Raw genomic sequence first — 16,118 nt, 5'->3', positions numbered from 1 at the left:
CATTTCATCCATGTGAGTGATGGACATGCAGAACAGCAAAAATTACAATAAAGATAGCTTTTTACTGTTTTTATTGTTGTTGGAGGCTCTAATACAATATGAATCATAAGCTTTACAAAATTAAAACAAAATACAACAAAAGATTCCCCCCAAAACAGAAACTGTCAAAAGCTTCTGTCAAGACGCAAAAAGACAAACTGTGAACCCCAACATAGACAAGGGTGAAAGAGAGAAAGAGAGAGGGAGGGACAGAGGGATGCAAATCGTCATGTTATACACAGTGTAGGGGGGGGGGGGGTTAATGACATGGGTATACACAGTGAATTTAACAGTCCATCCCCATGTTTTAGCAGTCTACATCTCCATCTAGCCATCCCAAGATCCCATGCTCCCACAGACTCAACGCATGAGGATAGTGTGGGACAAAGAGCAAACCGTTGACCAATCCTGACAATACATAATATCGTGAGACGCCCTCTCCCATTCCGTTCCCTCCAATACATCGCTCAGGAAATTGACAGCTATATGTCCATACAGATATATAAGGTGGTGGCATAGACACTTTGATATAATGGGTGCAAGTAAGAAAATGTTGGTAAAAATGTAATGTTTGAATGCCCAGCCTGCTCCATCTACAGAACAGTCCGTCAGCCCTGTCACTTAACCAGAGGATAGGAGAGCTGATGTCACTCATTCAAAACTGACTCAGCTGTGAGAGCGCTATAGGGATAAAAACATTGCCGTCACACTGTAAGATTATCATTAACCGTCATAATACTATCATAATATTCATAACAAGTCAGAGAGCGAGAAGGTGAATGGCTCCATAGAGAATGAGATGCCTCAAAACAATGCGTGCAAATAAAAATAAAAAATGGGGAAAAAGCTGAAGCGTTTTTCTCCTTTTTTTGTTTTTCCATGAATGAACAAGGACGCAGCACTGAAACAGGCCTACAGGGATGGATGGAGAGATACAAACAGAACAAATATGGCGGGAGAGTTGGAGAGGGTGTGAGAGGAACAGACAGAGAAAGACAGAAAAAATAACAATAGCATCTCTAGCTTTGCTGTTTGCGTTTAAGTGCCAACATCAGGTCGTTCTTCAGAGCCTCCTGCTTCGATTTGTCAGCCAGGGTCTGAACACTCCTATCAGGGGAGAGAGGGAGGAGTGAGTGGGGCAGATTAAATATACAATAGATTACAAAATCAACCCAACACCTACCCCCTAAGCACTTCTGTAGAATGTTTATTTTTCATCTAAGCAATATGATAAAAGTTTCAATCAGTCTTACAGATGCTAAGGTGAGGCAAGTACCATAAAACTATCCAATAGTTTCAGATATACAGGAGTGTCAAGGGGAATAGGGGTCAATTTGAAACTCAGGAATAGATGTAGTAGCAGTGAGTTTGTCAGAAAGCAAATAAGGTACCTAGGTACATGCAGGTTTCATGAAGTTGAATTTAAGATTATCATTGGTATTTTTACCACCTTTTTTCGATCTTGTCTCATCGCTGCAACTGCCCAAAAGGCTCGGGAAGCGAAGGTCGAGTCATGCATCCGCCGAAACATGACCCACCAAACCGCGCTTCTTAACACCCACCCGCACCAGTGTCGGAGGAAATGCATTTCACCTTACGATCGAGGTCAGCCAGCACACCTTTTTAAAGCCACTTGGAAAGCAATTTAATACCAATTTAAGGTCTGCGTGCACCACACACCTGCTAATGTTCCTCTCCAGAAATGAGCCCATTTTGGCAAAAAGGAATATTTTTGCCAAAAGCAATAGCCTACATGGATCAAATTATCAGGCAGGTGTGCTATTTGAGCAATGAGCATTCTCCTCCAGCCTGAGGGATGTAGTACCATAGTGGCTATGCTACCGATGGCTGAAACATGGTGTTGCACATCTGCATTTGTTTAGACTACCCCAGTGTGCTAATCGTTAGATAGTTTGATCTAAGTGTTCAGAATTCTGGCTTCAATACCAGCTTAGTACAATGATATCAATACCACTTTGAAAAAGTGCCTTAAAGTCAAATATACAGCGCTGTTATTGTATAAAACAGAGTCAACACTCCATTGCGCTAGGTCACCAGGTGTACAGGCTTAGTGTTGTTTATCAAATTGTATAGGCTACCTTGTGCTCTCTTCTCTCTCACTGGCACATGACGCACACACAGCAGCACGTGGTTAGATCTCTAACATCTTGAAAGTGCACCTGGAGTATTATTTTATGTTCCATTTCGTTCTTCGTAGAGGCAACAATTAAGCAGAGACACAATATAAAACTGAAACACTGTAGTCATGTCCACCACAGTTTGGAAGAACTGTGAAAACGGAATTTAATATATTTTAAGACTTAAGGCCTTTAAATCAGATACATTAATTCAAGACAAAGACTTCAAGGACCCGTGGACACCCTGAAGAAAGCCTGATAAACACAGATGGAAAAACAGCAAATTAATTTTGAAACACAATAAGCTGTGAGGATTTCACACTGTCTTTCACTGTTAAGAGGAGGTGCAATCAATGTTAAATGTTTAGACAGGTCAGTTAATCTAGGGCTCTTCCTCATGCAACTCCATGTTGGAACAGCTGCAACAAACACTACTTGAGAAAACGTCAGGGGGTTGCAACTGTCTGAGAAACCACTCATTCACCACAAACAAAACCACACACCATGCCACTACATTACTTGCCCAATCTCTCTTTTTCTCTCACGCGCAGGCACACACACTCCAATGCCACAGACACACACAGCGTGTTGTCCCATGCCAGACGATACCTCTGGCCCTAGTCAATGAAGATCTGGCGCTGGGTGAGGACCTGAGACAGCTCCTTCTGGAGCTGCCGGTACTTTTGGTTATCAGGCAAAGAGTCAATAGATCTAAAGCACAGTGGAGAGGGGGCAGGAGGTAAAGGAGGAGAGGGACAGGCAGACAAATGAAGGACAAGTGAATATAGAGTAGAGATGGAAGGACAGCAGGAGGAGGTGGAGGAGGAGATATAGTGGTATGAAAGAGAGAACAGGAAGAAAATGGGATTGAATAGGGGAAATGGAAATAAATAAACAGGGTTGGAATTATAGAACTGAAAAACATGGGAAGATAACACAATATGGAAGAAAAAGAGGGGAAATCCCAGTTAACAGATACAGCCATGGGTAAAAAAGGAGTACGGAGGAACTCCCGAGTGGCGCAGCGGCCTAAGGCACAGCCGGCCATGACCGGGAGACCCATAAGGCGGCACACAATTGGTTCAGCATCGTCCGGGTTAGGGGAGGGTTTGACCGGACAGTATTTACTTGTCACATCGCGCTCTAGCTACTCCTCATGGCTGGCCAGGCGCCTGAAAGCTGACTTCAGTCGCCAGCTGGACGGTGTTTCCCCCGACACATTGGTGCGGCTGGCTCCTGGGTTAAGCGAGCAGTGTGTCGAGAAGCAGTGCGGCTTGACAGGGTCGTGTTTCGGAGGACGCATGGCTCTCGACCTTCGCCTCTCCGGAGTCCATAGGGGAGTTGCAGCAATGGGACAAGACTAACTACCAATTGGATATAACGAAATTGTGGAGAAAATGGGGTAAAAGTACATTTAAAAAAAGAGTATGGGTGAAAGAGGCCAAACAAAAAATGCAGTAGATGAGTATCAAAACCAGGGATGGGCAACTGATGTGGCCCGCAGCACCTCTTTTGAAGGCCCTCAGATCAAATGTTTTATTACCGCTGTCAAGTGGGGGCCAACTCCGATGAGTTCAGATTGTGGTTCGCACCCCCATCGAAGTTGCCCAAACCTGATCAAAACTAGTGTATCATGGGTAAATGATGAGACTGACTGATCTACAAATAATATTGATTAGCTATTAAGGATACAAGGTGATTTGTAGATCAGTCAATCTCAACTCGCCTTTAAAAAGGTAGCTGCAATGTCGAATGTGCACACTGACTTTCTACCAATGTGACGTGTGTGTGTGCCCCTGCATACCTCAAGCCATTGACGATGTCCTTGGTCTTCCCAAAGTAGATCTCATTGAGAGTGGAGCGAATCTTATTCTCCATATCCTGAGGTTACAAAGTCATTCACATACAAACATTAATCTTGTGATATCAATATACTGCAGTCATTTTACTGTAACTAAACACAGTATTACTGTATACATTTAAGTATTACTTGGTTCACATGGGTTTACTCTATAATTATTTCAGCTAAGGAATCCATGTGAACCACCATGTGCGTAACTCTATATGTCAGTGAGTGAGAGTGTATAAGGGCATGCACGCATAAGGTGTAGTTCTGCCCACCTCCACCAGGCGGCCAATGTTGGCAATGTGTGGGGAGGACTCTCCAACTGTCTCGTCTTTCTCCATCTGGAAGTAAAAGATAGGGATGAGGGTATTGTAAAGTCCAGTACAGTAGTAGTGGAGATAAGAATGTTGCAACAAGTAAACCAAGAGACATAGATCAGGAAAGCATGCGGACAACCCCCCCCCCACCACATTTTTGTATGTAGACTGAAAAAAAAAAAAAAAACATGCGACAATTTCAAATATTTTACTGAGTTATAGTTCTTAAGGAAATCAGTCAATTGAAATAAAATTCAATAGGCCCTAATCTACAGATTTCACATGACTGGGAATACAGATCTGCACCTGTTGGTCGCAGATAGCTAAATTATTCTTTTTTCAAAAATAGGGCCGTGGATCAAAAAACCAGTCAGTATCTGGTGTGACCACCATTTGCCTAATGCAGCGCAAAATATCCTTCGCAGAGTTTATTAGGCTGTTGATTGTGGCCTGTGGAATGTTGTTCCACTCCCCTTCAATGACTGTGCGAAGTTTCTGGATATTGGTGGGAACTGGAACACACTGTCGTACACTTTGATCCAAAGCATCCCAAACCTGTTCAATGGGTTACATGTCTGGTGAGTATGCAGGCCATGGAAGAAGAAACATTTTCAGCTTCCAGGAATTGTGGGGCCTTTGCATTATGCTGAAACATGAGGTGATGGCGGCATATGAATGGAACGACAATGAGCCTCAGAATCTTGCGACGGTATCTGTACGTTCAAATTGCCATTGAAAAAATGCAATTGGGTTCGTTGTCCGTAGCTTATGCCTGCCCATACCATAACCCCACCACCATGGTGCACTCTGTTCACAATGTTGACATCAGCAAACCACTCTCCCACACAACACCATATGTCCTCTGCCCGGTACAGTTGACACTGGGATTCATCCGTGAAGAGCACACTTCTCTAGAATGCCAGTGGCTATCGAAGGTAAGCATCTGCACACTGAAGTCAGTTACGAAACCAAACTGCAGTCAGGTCAAGACCCTGGTGAGGACGACGAGCATGCAGATGAGCTTCCCAGAGACGTTTTCTGACAGTTTGTGCAGAAATTTCTCGGGTGTGCAAACCCAGTTTCCTCAGCTGTCCTGGTGGCCGTGAAGAAGCCGGATGTGGAGGTCCTGAGCTGCCGTGGTTACATGTGGTCTGCGGTTGTGAGGCCAGGTGGACTTGACAAAGGAGAAATGCTCACTAATGCACAATATTTGAGAGAAATAATATTTTTGTGCATATGGAACATTTCTGGGATCTTTGATTTCAACCCATGAAACATGGGACCAACACTTTACATGTTGTGTTTATATTTTTGTTCAGTGTAAGTACCTGTCTTGTCAGACTGCCACCCAGGTTCATGGTTCCGGACCCGGTCTTGGTCGTCTGAAGCCACAGCATGACAGTGGAGGTGAGTTTGTAGTGAGCGGTCCGTCCGCTGGACTTCTCCTGCACCTCCACCACATGGATGGAGTCCCAGCAGCCTTTGATCTTCTTGGAGCCGTCTCCGGCCTTCTTGATGAGGATGACCCCGGCGAAGCCATGATCCAAGTCCCACAGGTATACAGAGGAAACACCGCCCTCAAAATACCTAACAAACACAGAGGGCATGGATAATAAGACTGTCATTGTGGTTTTATCAGGTTCTCTCTTTGCGTCATAGACGTGGTATATCATCTGCCATACAAAAGGTTGGAATGCTGTTTTGGCCAATCAACATTGAGGATCCCAACTTCCCGTTTTATAATGTGTTAATGATATTACTATGGTAGAATGATAAGCAAATGTCTCTGTACTGGTTTGCTGGTAACACTAGTGGCCTACTGGTATTAACGGGTCTCTGTACTGGTTTGCTGGATACAGTAGTGGACTACTGTTACTCACAGGTCTCTGTACTGGTCGAAAGCATTGTTGGCCTCAACCTCTAGTTTGCGCAGGCGGGCAGATGGCATTGCACCATCGTCGATGGGAGGCTCATACTTATTACTCCATGGGGATCTGAGAAACAAGAACACAAGAATGAGCAAGAGTAAATCCAAATCAAGGGATGTCGCTCTGTATCGTTTGTGTGCGTGGTCATATTTCCATGTTTGACAAACAAATCATTGTTAATTGTTATATATGGTTCCTGATGACATTGTCTTGTGGGAAAGAAAGGACGGCGGTAAAAGAGGAGCTGCAGGCTGTCAGGTCTTACCTGTAGGAGTCACCATCTCTGTTGTAGTCACAGAGCAGGTAGTCTTTGCCCACCACTTTGTCCCGGGCGATCTTCAGAGGCTGGTCCACAGAGGAGAGCAGGTCCTCACATAGACTGGGCACCTGGACACACACACACACACACACACACACACACACACACAGAGAGAGAGCGATAGCTTTCACGACATGTAACAATAACACACTTTCGATAGTATTCTACATGCTCACACAAACACACTTTCAATAGGAAACTTACCCGCAAAGCTTCCCGCAAACTTACATGCAAACATTCAAATGATCTCCAAAACTTTTACTAAAATAAGTCTCTCACTTTCAACTATATTTCCAAAAAGCTATTTTTTAAGCATACTGTACAATTTCATACACACAACAGTTTATTTAAAACAGGTAGCATAGTAACTTACGAACAACCGATTTCATATACAGCTAATATGATTTGAAACCTATCAATTTGTACTTGTGCATCAACCCACTAAAAGCCCATTTAAGATAAATAGAGCAATGACTCACATAGTTCGAGTCTTGAATTTAGTCTGACTACTGATTACAAGGGTGTGTGTCTAGGGTGGTGGTGCTGGGGGTAGCAGGAAGCAAATTTACTAAAAGAACGTTGTCTTTGGCAATTCAATCCACCTTTAACAGTTGCCAACTATGCTGGGCTAGACAGTAGGGGTAGAGAGAGGGCATAATGTGCGTGAGAAACAGATGAGGTGGGGAGACAAGAGAATGCCGGCATATGATATCCTTGAATCAATATGAGAGGGAAATAAGGTTAAGCTGTTTTTTTCCTCATTCCGCCTCCTTGCTAAGTGGGAAATGACAGAGGGAGGGAGAGGAGGGAAAGAATTTGAAGGGATATCAATGGGTCTCAGGGGATAAAGGGGTACAAATAACTTCTCAGAGTGACATGGACCCCCCCCCCTCCTACCCACTCCTTAATCAGAACACACAGACACAATGCCTTCTCTGTTCCCTGGACACAGCCCCACACACCTGGCAACCACCAGACACACAGAGGGGGAACAGGGACAGACAGAAGGGGGAGACGGGGGTCGACAGTAGAATTACAGAGGAAATAGAGTGGGTTGGGGGGACAGAAGAGTAGAGAGGGGGAAAGGGTAGTGCAAGTGGAGGACATGGGAAGTGAGCTCATTGGATTCCCAACCATCAGGAGTGAGTGTAAGGAGAGGGCGGGGGCTAAATGGGCCCATGTAGAGTGATTGACAGCTTTTCTAATGACCGCTAACAACTAGCTACATAGGAGCGGGCTGAGGCGGTCAAGGAGAGTGCTGGTGCCCAGGGGAGAGAGGTGTCAAAGGGGAGAAGGAAGGAAGAGGAGCAGACTGACCATAAAAAAAGTGGAGAACGATCACTGGAGAAAGTGTGGTTTGATTTATGTCCAATTCAGGTTAATGTCTCAGGTCTGGTTGCACTATGGGAGATTTCAAGCACAGTCCGGGCTGTGTATAGGACTGTGATTGGTTGTCGTCTACCGGCAACTCACCAAGTCGATGAGGTCACTGAGGTTCTTCTCGATCTGCTGGGGAGGCAGACGCCTCATCAGGTCCAGAGCACAATCCAGCTGCTGGTCATTCTGAAATAAACAATGAGTCAGCTTTTGATACACATTCCTACACACAATATGCATAGGCCTAGTTCTGCAAAAGAAAGTCTAAAAGCAAGTTGTACTTTACATTTTTTGTCCATTTCACAAGAGAAAATGTGTGTTTCACTCTTCATTTTACATTGATTGGAAGCCAATTTTAACCTTGCCAAGTTCACCCCTGCACAAAAATTCTCAACAGTTTAGGCAGGTCATGGAACATAACAGGCTAGCTGTTTTAACAGTACAGTTTCATTCCTCTTCTGAGATTAAATTGACTTTTAAAAATGCTCAAATGCATCACTATCACTGTCTGAATTGAATCAACTAAAATAGATTGAATTGAACAGAGCAAACAAAGCTCCCAGCCTCTCACACAGCTCCAGCAGACAGAGGGGGCAGCCATTGATGGATGCATGTTACCTTCTTACAGTGATAGGACAGGGGCGAGCCAAGCCAAGCCAGGCAGTGACTAGGCTATGTAGAGAACATTCAAACCCTGGCAAACATAGCCATACACTCACTTAGGCGGTAAACCGTATGTATTGAGGAGAATTTGGAAATATTTTTTCTAAACATTTTAATATTTGTAGCTACTTTTTAAGTAAATACCTGCAGTCAACTTGTGCAATATGTTAGAATATAAAGCAGATTGCGTTCTTCATTTCACCTGTCCCATTATGAAGCTTACCGTACTTCCACAGAAAAGTTTAGCCAGTCACATGTTTGTAAATAGCACAACTGGAGAAAGCAGGAGCAGGTGATTCCAGCTGTGTATTGACAAGATTCTGGAAGCCACAAGTAGGCTAAATGAGCTTACAATTTAAAAGCCAGGTCTTTTTTGCAAAAACTATGCATATGGCCGGCACGGTCGCTTCAAAACAGCATCCAGGATGTCATCTAGTGTATATATAAATCATTGGGCTGGACTCATTGGTGGGTCACAACAAGTTCACGCCCCAGGACGGTATGACGATATGAAAATCCGGATACCACTCAACTCTACACATCCTGAGATTACAAAAGTCATGGAGCTAGCTGCTTATGGTTTCAGTCATGAGACTTTATCAAAGCAAAACTAACTGGCATGAGACAAAGTTCTGGATTTGCCCCCAAATAGCCTAGTTGTTCATGTGACAAGCCCATCTAGTAGCCAACACTAGGTCTGGGCCTAACTGCAGTTGGTCTGGACCAATGATGTATATAAACCCTGTCTGTTGATGCTATGTTTTGGCCATGGAGAGGCTTTGAAGCTACCGGTCAGCCATATTAGCACTCCTCAGAAAAGCAATCCTCCATAGGAATGAATGGAATTCTACAGTATTTCATGTTTAGCTCACATAATATAATAAAAGTATGCATTAAGGTGTTAAATATAATAAACATGCCCAAAAACAAAATGTAGACATTAGTAAATGCATTTCTATAACTTCCTATTTTTTTTTATGACTATGGTGGGGGAGTGGCAAGACGGCTTCAAAATAGCATCCAGTATGTAATCTAGTGTATATATAAATCATTGGCCTGGACTCATTGGTGGGTCACAACAAGTTCACGCCCCATGGCAGATTCCTTTAGGGAGCGTCTAAAACCACAACTGGGCCTTGGATAAAAACATTGGTTTTGTTTACTTGTAAGGCAAAATAAAACACTAAAAACCTTTTGACTGGGTCAAAGATTTGTTTTTAAATTGATAGGCCTAACCATGGTAGTTGGAAGACAGATTGACTGGTTACCATATAAGGCAAGGCTTTGAATCATCCTGTTATTGATACAGGCCCGTCATTTTATGGTATCTGGAAAGGTCAACATTTTTTGAATGCTTGAGCGCTCATAAATGAAGACAAGTTTCCAGCAACTGAAAATGTTACTAACCCTTAACAAAAATATGAACAATTCACTCCACTGCCTTTTCTACTTTTTCTGTTAGAAAACTCTGCAAGTACAAACCTTTGCGAAGAAAGAAAAGAGTGCTCATTTTAAAAATGACTCATTCGTGGAGAATGAGTAGCCATTAACTCAATAATCTGCTCCTACAAGCCAGGATTTTTCACTGTAATGTGAAATTGTCTAATTTGTCTCAGTTGATTGTCAATAACTAAATGGCTGGTTTAGTGATTCTGTCCTAGTCTTTTCGAACTGGCCAGAGATGTGCCATGGGAGACCAATATTGAGATAGTCATAAGGCAGTTCTTCCTTGATCTAACTAGATGTCGACCGATTAATCGGAATGGCCGATTAATTGGGGCAGATTTCAAGTTTTCATAACAATCGGAAAAATAGGTATTTTTGGGCTCTTTTTTTTTTTGACCTTGAATTAACTAGGCAAGTCAGTTAAGAACACATTCTTATTTTCAATAACGGCCTAGGAACGGTGGGTTAACTGCCTCGTTCAGGGGCAGAACGACAGATTTTCACCTTGTCGGCTCGGGGGATCCAATCCTGCATCCTTACAGTTAACTAGTGCAACGCAATAACGACCTGCCTCTCTCTCATTGCACTGCACAAAGAGACTGCCTGTTACGCGAATGCAGTAAGCCAAGGTAAGTTGCTAGCTAGCATTAAACTTATCTTATAAAAAACAATCATAATCACTAGTTAACTACACATGGTTGATGATATTACCAGATGTTATCTAGTGTGTCCTGCGTTGCATATAATCTGACTGAGCATACAAGCATACAAGTATCTAAGTATCTGACTGAGCGGTGGTAGGCAGAAGCAGGCGCGTAAACATTCATTCAAACAGCACTTTCGTGCGTTTTGCCAGCAGCTCTTCATTGTGCGTCAAGCATTGTGCCGTTTATGACTTCAAGCCTATCAACTCCCGAGATGAGGCTGGTGTAACCGAAGTGAAATGGCTAGCTAGTTAGCGCACGCTAATAACGTCACTCGCTCTGAGCCTTCTAGTAGTTGTTCTTCTAGTAGAGGGACGGAAGCTATACTGTTGCACTGGCAATACTAAAGTGCCTATAAGAACATCTAATAGTCAAAGGTTGATGAAATACAAATGGTATAGAGAGAAATAGTCCTAGAATTCCTATAATAACTACAACCTAAAATTTCTTACCTGGGAATATTGAAGACTCATGTTAAAAGGAACCACCAGCTTTCATATGTTCTCATGTTCTGAGCAAGGAACTGAAACATTAGCTTTCTTACATAGCACATATTGCACTTTTACTTTCTTCTCCAACACTTTGTTTTTGCATTATTTAAACCAAATTGAACATGTTTCATTATTTACTTGAAATTAATTTTATTGATGTAATTATATTAAGTTAAAATAAGTGTTCATTCAGTTTGTTGTAATTGTCATTATTACAACAACAAAAACAAAGCAAAAAAAACGGCAGATTAATCGGTATCGGCTTTTTTGGTCCTCCAATAATCGGTATCGGCGTTGAAAAATCATAATCGGTCAAACTCTAGATCGAACACCTCAGGGCTCAGGCTTGTCTTTTATAATACAGGCCTGTTCGACTTTGTCAGACAAGCCCATATAAATGAATGTGATTGAACTGAACTTCAGAATGGATGAATATGGATTGAGTCATGGCATCAGTCGGTCTCTCCACGAGCTCCCTGTCTGTTCACTTACTGAGGAGATCTAGCAGGGGCACAGAGGGGATTGTGGGTAATAGGGAGAATCTGAGCTAGCAGACAAGGCCACATAGCAGAGTCTTCCCGGATGGTGTTCTTCTCTCACTGAACTATGCGGTGAGCAGCAGAACATTAGCGTGGAGGGCAGGCCAGCCACAACATGAAACCACTGAGAAATGTACAGGAGATTTGGCAAGGAGATAAGGAGCTGCAGGCCAGAGAGGGTCCATAAAAATGTTGCGCTTCAGCAATACATTTGTGAAAACAAAGTTAATCTTTGTATTACGGAAATTAATCAAAGTGCTTTGACTGATGAAGGATTATTATTTTTAATGACATTATGTTCTGGGCCCCCAGGCATCATGAAGCGAGCTAAACTGTCTATATAATAGCACTGATTGACCGATGACTTCTGCTTTAAATTGAATCTTTTCAGCAACCCAAGGCAGTGTAATCTGAGAATTTTGTGTAAGTGAAGCTCGCTGCTGTGCAACAAGAGTAACATTTCAGATACTTTTTTTGTCTGTGAGGTGATCTATTGCCTGACAACTCATACTGAATTTAATTCCACTGCTCTATCACTAGTTATTAGGGAACTCACAATACTTTGGTGCCAATACAATATGTATTGCAATTCAATATGCATGCTACTCAATATTGTGATTTCGATATTCCAAACATATTGCTCACTATATGTCTGCTGCAGAGGGACAAGAGAGAGCCATGAGAAAACCAGTTTTGATCAGTCATGGAAATAAAAGTGCAGTAAACAAATTGGCTCCCTATTTAAAAATAATATGGAGAACAAGCTATGAGGGAAAAATACTGTTTTGGTGCAGGTACAGCCAACTAGCGCAAAAATAATATCCCGATATGTAACTGTATCACGACTAGTTACATACATTCAGTCCGAGCCTGATGTCAAAGTGAGGGGCATTGTACAAAACACCCACCAGAATGGTTTGTATGTGTTCACATTTGATAAGCTGTCAGGAAGGAGAGAGAATCCCGACTCATTGTGGAGACAATATGTTAGTGGGCAAGGCGTTTGGTCGCAGCGTTGTGGATGGGTAACCAGGCAAGATGATCTCTGTGCTGTATTGAAGTTATACTGTAAAATACTTCCATTTCATTCAAAACAAATATGATCATCTACCTGGAAAGTCAAGTCCATGAATATTCCTTGATTCCCACCTAATAAAATTCAATGGTCAATGACATGGGATTGTTGTGTATGTATGAACTCAACCGAGGAATGCAGGTGTCTGAAGCAAGTCAAGTCGCACTCATCAAATCTGCACTAATGCAGTTCCGACTATAGTCATATTATAATGAAAGTCAAGAAATCTAGTAAGTACTGAAAAATACTATCTAGCGCAGGAAACACATTCTTGAAAGATGTAAAGATTAGGCAATATCTCAGTTTGTCTGTAGAGACCACCAATCCAAAGTCTCCTACTGTCATTATCATAAACAAAACACACCAACTGAGAGATTCCAATATACAATACAGATAAATTTGATAAAATACCAACTCAATGTCTTTGAATCAATACCAAGTCATCAGATGAAACCAAGGTAGAGACTACAAGCCAGATAAGAGCAGCTGGCTATAGGAGAATCACACACCCATAATCATTCTTTCCCTAAACAAACTTCAGTCTGCTTTCTCCCGAACACAGCCAAGCTTTTCAGATCATGTACTGCATGCCCTCTCTCACACTTTTGGTTTCTATCTAGGCTGTTCTGGGCAGATGAAATAGTCTTGTTCAGCCGACACCTGCGCTCCCTGACACTGTGTTTACCAACGGCCCGGTCTTGTGTAAACACTGGACCAATTGCCACAGGGTTCCAGAGGCGGCGGTGAGGCTGGACCAACAGGATGGATGAGGTGAAGTCAGGGGGTGGCTGGGGAGACAAGCCATCTGCTCTCCACTATAGGAATATTGTATCTGACATTCATTCCAAGTGTGAGACATTCATAAAAGGGGGACTATTGACTCCAGTGGAGTTGGAGGTGAAGAACAGTGTGAATATTGCTAGTTGACAGGGCAGCCACACATCACTTCAAATGTTTAAATCCATTAGGTATTTAAAAATATTTTGCTATATTGGAAAATAGATATACAAGTGACAACTGTGGTTGAATTTCCTTCTTCAGGTGCACCACAATAAGCTTAAAATTCAAGGATGTTTGATGTGTGAATATTCTTTCCTATTAGTATTTAAAGGTTAGTTACATTATTTCGCAAAACGGTGGGGTGGATAAGTGGTGTAAAACGTGTTATACAAAGTTACACTGACAGTGGTGTCAACAAAAGTCACTTAACACGTAAATCACATTGTTGAGGCCAAGTAAAAGTTATGAATTGTGGTTTACGTGTCACCTCCAATCCATGCGAGAGAATGGGCGGAGCAGGCCGATTTTAGCGACAGGCAACCCGGCGCTTGTACTATTTTAACCATGGGGTGTGTGTCTGGAAGAGGAGGGGGTGGCGAGAGCGAGACCCTAGTCTCTAATCCCTGAACTAGTTTCTCAATCCAAAACATCCTGCAACTTCAACAAATTGGCTAGTTAACAATGAAATTCGGACTAGCAATCATAGGTCGTTTAGTTAACTGTGAGTAGCGTATGTCTATGCCATTTTCGAAACGCAACACAGCACTTCCTATAAAAGGACAGCTAGCTACTGTAGCTGGCTAATATCCCTTAGTAGCCCCACCAAAATCTACCCATCCCCATTCCTCCAGCTCGTCTCCGCGGCCTTACCATGTCTGCGGCGCTCGGTGACGATCTCGGAGGGCAAATATGTTTTCGCCGATGGCTTTACACGTTCGTTGTATTGTGCTTGTACGACTTGTTCGTCTATGCTATTGTTGTTTTTACCCCCACCAGATAGATGTTGTTTCGCCTCCCTCACTGAACCCAGCCTTGTCAGCGAATTCACTTCCTCAACCGGGGTACAGGAAGGAAGGGGGACGGAGAAAACAAGCGGCGATTGCATATCCGGGTCACGCTACTCGGTCTCTGAAGCAGCCAATCGGAGAGGAGTAAGTAAGGTATTGCCAAGTATGGAAAGAGGAGAGGAGTGGTGAGTGGTAAAAAGTAGCCTATATACAGAACGAACAGAGAGGGCGATAGAGGGAAGGTATGATAACGGGGCTGCTACACTGAACACTTTTACTCATGCTTGTCATAATTATACTCTGATCTACAAGATGAATATTTTATTATTTGTAAGAAGGGTACAATATCCTGATGTAGTCTGTATGTGACCACACCAGGACTAAGTGGTCTAACGAATAAACCTAGGTCTGACTCAACCTTGTAGTACTGTCAACCAATCCGCCAAAAGATCTGTGACACATTACATAGCAGAAATATAACACAGCTAGGCTATTGCAATTGTTGGTATCAACATCATTTAAACCACCATGCATGTATGTGCCAATTGTGAATTATAATATGGGAAATGGGCTTAGTGTTTGTCTGAGATTGATGATAATAAATAGGTGATTTTACAGTAGTTCAGTCTTTTCGCTCAGACATTGACCCAATATCAATTGTTGTAATGCCTCTGAACTCCTCATAGTTTGGTCATAATAAAACTTCCCTTAACAAAGTACTCGTAGATATACTGTAGTCTACCAGGCTCTCCAACCCTGTTCCTGGAGATTTAACATCCTGTAGGTTTTCGCGCCAACCCCAATATAGTGCACCTGATTCTAATAATTAGTTGATTGATAAACTGAACCAGGTTAGTTAGAACTGAGGTTGGAGCAAAAACCAACAGGGGGATAGCGCTCCAGGAACAGAGTTGGAGAGGCCTGCATAGTGCATCGCTCTAACCCACTGGCACCTCTTCTGCCCATGATTGATAAGGAGATTTTTTTTGCGGTAGGCCTACACATGGGACTGATATCTGCTGCAAATAGATGCTTTTTGTTCACCTATTGCACTTATCCACATTTTTGTGTCCACTGATTAAGCAAAGGTTGCAGGTAAAGATTCTGCTTGTTTGCTTTACTGATTTCATTGCAAGCATACACAACTAACAACTTATGCAATGGAGTGATACATGACCATTGACCGCTGGATATCCTAATGACCATGGTTTGAGACTTAGTTAATACAAAAAAAACTGTGTAATAATGGCCATTTGGATGATTTAATTTCTGAATGCTACATCCCAGCTGATGCAAATCAGTATGTGAAAGCAGTGATTTACATTGTGGATGTGTGACAATGTCATACATTGCATTTCATATTTATTTCAGTGGCACAACCTACTTCACTACAGTTTCTAACATTGAAATGTTGCAGAAATTAAATAGTCATATAGAGCAAATCTTGTC

At 42.5% G+C, this 16,118-nt stretch overlaps 1 protein-coding gene across 2 annotated transcripts; it reads right to left on the bottom strand.

Moving 5' to 3' along the window:
- Positions 1–54: 54 nt before the first annotated feature.
- Positions 55–14,787, bottom strand: capzb (capping actin protein of muscle Z-line subunit beta). Of its 2 annotated transcripts, XM_020490228.2 has the most exons (9): positions 14,533–14,746; positions 8,061–8,150; positions 6,534–6,655; positions 6,221–6,334; positions 5,669–5,927; positions 4,299–4,364; positions 3,982–4,058; positions 2,787–2,888; positions 55–1,146 (listed from the first exon to the last, which is right to left on the bottom strand). In XM_020490228.2, exons 1-8 carry the CDS (start codon positions 14,533–14,535, stop codon positions 2,795–2,797), a joined length of 825 nt encoding a protein of 274 aa, XP_020345817.1. In that variant the 5' UTR covers positions 14,536–14,746; the 3' UTR covers positions 55–1,146; positions 2,787–2,794. The 2 variants fall into 2 exon arrangements, with proteins under 2 accessions (XP_020345817.1, XP_020345826.1); XM_020490237.2 differs by lacking the exon at positions 2,787–2,888 and having other exon boundaries at positions 14,533–14,787.
- Between the last annotated feature and the right edge of the window lie 1,331 nt (positions 14,788–16,118).

The sequence above is a fragment of the Oncorhynchus kisutch genome, linkage group LG1 (genome assembly GCF_002021735.2).
Source record: "Oncorhynchus kisutch isolate 150728-3 linkage group LG1, Okis_V2, whole genome shotgun sequence".
Classification (NCBI taxonomy): domain Eukaryota; kingdom Metazoa; phylum Chordata; class Actinopteri; order Salmoniformes; family Salmonidae; genus Oncorhynchus; species Oncorhynchus kisutch.
The sequence above is the reverse complement of the archived record's forward strand: the minus strand, read 5'-3'. Positions and strand labels throughout refer to the sequence as shown.